Source organism: Lutzomyia longipalpis, chromosome 4 (genome assembly GCF_024334085.1).
Source record: "Lutzomyia longipalpis isolate SR_M1_2022 chromosome 4, ASM2433408v1".
NCBI lineage: Eukaryota > Metazoa > Arthropoda > Insecta > Diptera > Psychodidae > Lutzomyia > Lutzomyia longipalpis.
Window position 1 is genome coordinate 7,536,205 of NC_074710.1, and position 7,035 is coordinate 7,543,239.

The following is a 7,035-nucleotide window of genomic DNA, read 5'->3' on the forward strand; positions in this document are numbered from 1 at the left end:
AGTTTAACTTCATAGAAAATATTCTATTCTTGCTATTGGGAATTTATAAGATTTTTTTCTATTTTTTTTTCTTAAAAAGATTTGCAAAGTTTAACAGGTCTAAAAAATTAGTACTTTTAGACCATTTCAGCCAATACACATACCCCTATTTGAGTAGTTGAGTTGATTATGCGATAGATTCCTTTTAGTCTCGAGCAGGTTTAGTACACAAAACTTTTAAAAATGTTCTCTTAAATCCTAGTTAAATCATGATTTATTTTAGGAATAAAACTTACTTTGATATGTTTTTAGAACATATTTTAGAACTCTTAAATTATGCCCTTCTTTATCTCAGAATACCAAAATTTTGCAAAACTTTTGTTGTAGTACCCCAAAGAATTATCCCCAAGAATAAAATGTGTCTTGGTGAGAACGGTCTAGATTTGTACTAATTTTCGAGACCTGTGAAATATTGCAATTATCTACCACAGAATACTATAAAAAACTCACACAAAAGTCTTTAATAAAAAAATTTTATTTCATTAGCTAAAGAAATTATTATTGCTTAAAATATATCACTTCTGTTCGTTCTTTTTTATTTTTAAATTTCGTTCAGTGTTGTGTGAGGCATTTGCAGCGTATTTAGTTAGCTCCTTTTTTCTTTAAAGCTAATTAATAAATTATTCTTCAATTTGTGGTTGGACTGTGATTTTTTACAAAGACTTTTACATTTTTTCCTGCAAATTTTCAGTGTTTAACAAAATTGTTTCCTGAAGCAAATGCTTTTTTCAGTTTTTTTTTAAATAATAAGAAATACCAAAAAGAACTTTGGTAAATATGTGTGATGACTAAATATTTTCTCTTCCAAATGATCTCGTTACGAAAAGGATAATTTAAATAAAAAACATCCCTTTGTGAGTCATTAAAAAACATCCGTCTACTCATACAAAAAAATGTACGTTTATAAAAAAGTGAGAATGAAATAAAAACTAATCTCTAAACAAAAATAATATAAAAGGCCTCATCTCGCGCATTTTCTAATATTATATAAATATTAATAGCAATTACACAAATAAAAAAAAATACAAAGAAAAAATACAATTTCTTTTTTTGTTTTGGAAAAGAGAATTATAATAATGAAAATTCATAAATCAAAATTATTTTTTAGAAAAGATAAAAAAGCAGATAAAAAACATCTTCAACATAAAAAAAATCTAACCAATATTAGTTCCATTGTAAATACATTAATAGGATTCTTTTTATTATATTATTGAAAAGAAATGAGAAAAAAATAGCAGTATTTAATGTTTATAAGAACAAGTGAAAATATATTAACTTTTGTATCTAATTTTTCAACTTTTTTTTTTACATTTTTACACCAATAATATTTCACCTAAACACACAAATTGTTAAATAAAAAAATGGAGTTGAGAATAGAATATGTTTGTAAAAGAGATAAAGACAAAAATAAAAAAATTAGCACACTCTCAACGGAAATCTTCCATATTTTCACACACAATATCCATTTTTTAAAGAATGTTATTTTCTTTTTCTTTTAAAATGTGAATTTTTAAAATTATTTGAAATTCAGTAAAAAAGCATTAGCGGAATTTCACAAAATTGAATGCAAAATATAATTATTGAAAAGAAAAAAAAAAAGAAAATGAACATAAAATTATTCATGAAAAAACATACGAAATGAAATGAAAAAAAAATAGAAATATTTAAACCAAGATTTAAAAAGAAACTAAATGGAAAAGAAAGAAATGTAAGGAAAAAAACATATTATTAATATTTATTGCTTTTTGGATATGTGTACACATGACTAAACTTACTATTGAATAGAGAGAATAAATTTGACAATTTAAAGTAAAATCTTGTTTTTTGAATGTTTATTTCTTCTTCTTTTTTGGGGTTCAATTCATTCTTTTCCTTCATACTTTTTTTCTTTTTTTTTTGTTATGATTGTTCTTTAAATTTAGGAATTTCAGAGTCGAAATTTTTTCTTTCAGTGTTTGATTATTTAATTTCAGAGACTTAAATCAGAATAGGTACGTCAAACAAAATAGAAAAAGAACGTCTTTTAGAACAGAAACGTCAATCGTTTAAGAAAAAACGTCAAATACTAGATAGAAAACACCGAACGTCAAAAAAATCACAAACGTCAAACTTTAATGAAATAACGTTAAATTTTAGTACAAAAACTTTAAAAGTAAAAAATGACCTACTTTTAGAACAGACACATCAAATCTTTGAGAGAGAGAGCGTCAAATATTAAATAAAAAACACCAAACGTTAAAAATTTCAAACTTCACAAAAGAAATGTCAAGAAACGTTAAATGTCAAAAACTGACCTACCAATTTTAGTACAGGCACGTCAAATCTTTGGGAGAAAACGTCAGATATTAGATAAAAAACACCAAAAGTTAAAAAAAAATCTTCAACGTCAAACTTCAATGAAACAACGTCAAATTTTAGTACAGAAACGTTAAACGCCAAATAAGACTACAAATTTTAGTACAGACACGTCAAACCTTTGAGACAGAACGTCAATTTTTAGATAGAAAGCACCAAACATTAAAAACTTTCAAGCCTCACAAAAGAAATGTCAAATGTGAGTAAAATAATGTCAATTTTTAGTACAGAAACATCAAATGATAAAAAAAAATTAAAGCTTTGAAAGAACTTGTCAAACTTCAGAGCGAGAACGTTATATTTTAACAAATAAATTTCAAACAAAACGTGAAACTTTTTCAAACGTTAGAAAAGAAACATCATCTTTATATTTATTTTATTTTATTTTAGGTATTATTATTTTTATTTTTGATTTTCCATCTTTAATTTTAAGAATACTTCGTCTTAAATTCAACAAGTTTTTTTTCAATTAGTTTTCTACAATTTAACTTATATTTAAATTAAGACTGAATTCTCAAGTCCGAAACAATTTAAATTGAAAATGCATCTTTTAGAGTTTTTTCACGTCTATTGTTTGAGACATTTTACCCCAGTCTCCTCTAAGTTTCTTTCAATCAAACTCACTCCGTCTTTTTTAACATTTTCCGTTCTAAAAAAAAATCATTTGAATATATTTTTCATTGAGGAAAATTGTGGAAAATTAATTTATTTGTAGCGCCTGCGCACCTGTGTGTATGGAGTGTCAGGATATACGTAGTGATTGCCTCCCTGCTTGGGCACTTTGGGGTACTTTTGGGTGGATTTCCCTTCGCAATTTTCGTATGCTTTTCACCCCAAATCCGTGGAGGGGTAAAATACGAGTTTACTGTCTTTAGTGGAAAAGAAAATTCTTCCTCATGATTTTCTCATTGTTTCTGTAAAATATTTCACAAATAAATAGAAAATTTAAATCTATGAGGTAAGTAAGGGATGAAATTTGAGAGATTTTCTCAAAGAGAAAAAACTCTTTTGGTGAGATTTTTCTTCATGTGGAGGAAGGAAGATTAATTTGGAAGCTTTTTTGTGTGTTGTAGTCAAAATCTCGAGAGTCCAGGATTCGCAGATGCGAAAATGGACATTTCGTCGGAAGCAACGTCCCAATCTCAGGAATCCCCAGGTGTCATATCGCCCGATGATGATGGGGAACCCTTCCAGCAGCGTGATCTCACAACACTCTCCAATGAGGAGACAGATGATGCACAGAGGTACAGTTGCGGGGTACCTAAATCACGGAGCTACACACGAAGTGGCCTAACGCTGACCAGCAGCCATCCGCTACAGCAGTCCCCCACGGTGACTGATAGTGATTCGGAGAATGGACACCACAGAGCCACGAAACGTTTTGTCTTTCCGGACGTTGTGCCCGAGAATGAGGCGACGCATCGCAAGACACAACCCGCCACGACAACAACAACGCGTGCAACCATTAGTAGTTTGGACATTGTGGACAATCCCCATGGACGACGAAAGGTGATGCGTGATCTCAGCCCCGAGCGGATGGGTGGTAGTAGTGGTTCGGAGCAGGATTTGTCGCAGTACCAGGCATCGGTGACGCCCTCATTTCAAGCTGTAGCCCTTGTTGCACGTCCCATCGCCACGTCGTCCAGTCAGCAACAACGAAAACACACAAAGGTGCTGCCGCAGGATCAACTGTCGGATGTCTCCTCCGTGGAATCCCTGTCAAATCGCAGCTTTGACGATGACTTCGACCCAGATGTCATCTCCGGGAGCCCCGTGAGCTCCTTGTTTGACAATAACCTCCATGAGGATGCCACGAGGGAGGATTGTGCTGAACAATCCACCACCGATTCGGCACGTCCAAAGCACAAAATTGTCCTACCAGACGGACGAATGCGGGAGATTGATATGAAAGTCATTGAACCGTACAAGAGGGTCCTCTCGCACGGTGGATACCTCAAGACTGCTGGACACAATGCAATAATCATCTTCAGTGCGTGCTACCTGCCCGACAGATCCCGCATGGACTATCACTATGTCATGGATAATTTATTTCTGTAAGCTCAACGGAGCTTTTAGGCTTCTAAAATTTCCCTAAATTCCTTAACTTTCTCTTAACTTTTTTAAGGTATGTTGTGCAAACGCTAGAGCAGCTAGTAACTGATGACTACGTCATGATCTACCTCCATGGTGGATGTTGTAAAAATAATGTTCCTCCATTTCATTGGCTGAGAAAGTATGTTTAAGCAAATAATTTTGTTTGAAAAATAATAATTTAACCGAAATATTGATCCTTCTTCCCCCCCTCCACCTAAAAACCCACCCACACCACACATAGATGCTACCAATTGCTGGATCGTCGGCTCCGTAAAAGCCTTAAAACTCTCTACATGGTCCATCCAACGTTCTGGCTTAAATCCCTCGTCATCATGTCACGTCCATTCATCAGCTCAAAGTTTTGGCGAAAATTTATCTATGTGAAAAATCTCGAGGATTTGTACGAAATGGTACCCGTTGAGAAGGCAGCAATCCCCGAAAAGGTCAAACAGTTCAACTCGAGAGCTACGTAAAATGCTGGGAAGGAGAAAACTCTAAAATGAATAACTTCTTGTACGATTTGATGCATCCCATCGTCAAGGAACTTTTTTCTTTTTGTATAAAGAAATGTTAATTTGGTCACAGAAAAGAAAAAAAATCTAGGGTAACACACGTATTATGTCCTTAAGTTGAAAATGTTTATTTTTTGTTTGGAAAGAAGCAATATAATAGTGTGCTTAAATAGTATAAAAAGAAATGTCTTTTATTTCTCAAAGTATTTGAGGATTTTTCTCACGAAATTCATTGCTTTTATTGCGAGAAGATTCCTCTAAAATGAACCAGAATCACGGAAAGGATCAAACTTAATTTAATTTGTTAAAATATACTCAGGTATTCACACTCTAAAATATCTAATCAGACGGAATTTAGCTTGCAAAAATAAACAGAAATGACTAAATTATTAAAAAGCTGCATTTAAATAAAAAGATTACGTGTGCCCACTCCAAGTTTGAACTCAATCCTGACTATTTTAACTGATTTAGATCTCTGAAAATGCATAATTTCAAGAAGGTAATTCATATTCTCCTGCCTGAACTGTTAATTTTGTTGAATTCTGCAGAGTTTGCTGAATTTCTGAGATTCTGCTGAATTTGAACTTAATGAAAAGTAAGGAATTGATAAGAAGTTTTGCACCTGAAAAATCGATTTAATATATTAAAAAAACGCTGAATGATGATTTTTTTTTAATAATAAATTATCGAGAATTGCAGAATTTGTTTAATTTTGCTGAATATGTAGAATGCTGAAATGGCTGAATTTACTCAGATGATGAATTTAAAAACTCATATGACCGATAAAACTATTTTAAAATTACTTCTAGGTACTTCACTTCTTTATTAATTTTTTATATTCTGATTTTTTTGTTATTTCATTTTTCTTTCAGTGACTGAATATTAAAATTTAGCAATACGTTATCATTGCTGAAATATATGATTTCCTAACACATATAGCATTTATACAAAAAAGAAAGGTATAAAAATTCTTAGCATATAAAAAGTTCTGGCAGTTAAACTAGTAATTCAGCAATGGGAGAAAAATTAAGAATATAAAAATAGAAATTTAGCTTACAGAAAATTCAGCTAATTCAGAATTTTTTCAAAGAATTATTTCTTTACATTTTGCACGATCTGACGACGATGTGTTGTAATTTGATTTATAATTATACCTACTTATTTCTCCAGGCGCTGAATTTATGAATTTTTAATTCAGTACTTGAATGAATTCTTTCTCAATCTGCTGAATTCTTTCTTTACAAATATATTTCTTAAGCTAAATTCTTTTTCAGCTACATTCTAATTTTTAATTTTTTGTTTGCTATAATGTTTCTTCGTATGCTGAATTTTTCATTTGCTTAATTCTTTCATTTTACTAAATGTTCTTATTGAGTTGCTGAATTTTGTTTTTGTTTGCTGAATACTTTCTTCATTACCTGAATTGTTTCTTGGTTTGCTAGATTCTTTCGTTTGCTGAAATCTTCATTTGCAAATATTTTTAGCTGCATTGTTTCTTGGTTTGCTAAATTCTTTCAATTTGCTGAATTCTTTCTCCGTTTGCTGAATTCTTTTCTTACAAATCAACTTCACCTTATGCTAAATTCTTCTATTCAGTTCCTAGCTTATTTCTTTGTTTGATAAAAAATTTTTTCGTTTGCTGAATTCTTCATTCGCTAAAATCTTACGTTTTGCTTTATTTTCTTTAGTTGCTGAATTGTGTTTTCTTTTGCTGAATTCTTTCTTAATTAGTTGACTTGTTTCTCTGTTTGTTGAATTCTTCCTTTATTTGTTAACCCTTTGTTGACTAAATTCTTTCGTTATTAAAAGTATTTTTAATTTGCTGAATTTTCTTATTCAGCCGCTGAATTGATCATTTCATTAACCTATTATTTCTTCATAAATCTTTTGTTTTTACAAAATTTGTCCTTAATATGCCTAATTATTTTTTCCGTAAGAATGTTAAATTCTTCTCAAATTGCTGAATTTTAAAATTCAGCCAAATAACAATGATTTTTCGTGCACATGGCTCAATTCCAGCTCCACAGAGTGTAGT

The 7,035-nt window shown here is 31.1% G+C and overlaps 1 protein-coding gene across 1 annotated transcript; it reads left to right on the forward strand.

Moving 5' to 3' along the window:
* Window positions 1–2,409: 2,409 nt before the first annotated feature.
* Window positions 2,410–5,185, forward strand: LOC129796002 (protein prune homolog 2). Its single transcript, XM_055837643.1, has 4 exons — window positions 2,410–3,352; window positions 3,468–4,448; window positions 4,520–4,627; window positions 4,730–5,185. Exons 1-4 carry the CDS (start codon window positions 3,348–3,350, stop codon window positions 4,959–4,961), a joined length of 1,326 nt encoding a protein of 441 aa, XP_055693618.1. The 5' UTR covers window positions 2,410–3,347; the 3' UTR covers window positions 4,962–5,185.
* The last annotated feature ends 1,850 nt before the right edge of the window (window positions 5,186–7,035 follow it).

Excerpts from the sequence above, each read along its gene's own strand:
- LOC129796002 (XM_055837643.1), top strand. Across the intron at positions 4,449-4,519 it reads GTCATGGATAATTTATTTCT|GTATGTTGTGCAAACGCTAG; the intron begins GTAAGCTCAACG and ends AACTTTTTTAAG. Across the intron at positions 4,628-4,729 it reads CCATTTCATTGGCTGAGAAA|ATGCTACCAATTGCTGGATC; the intron begins GTATGTTTAAGC and ends CACCACACATAG.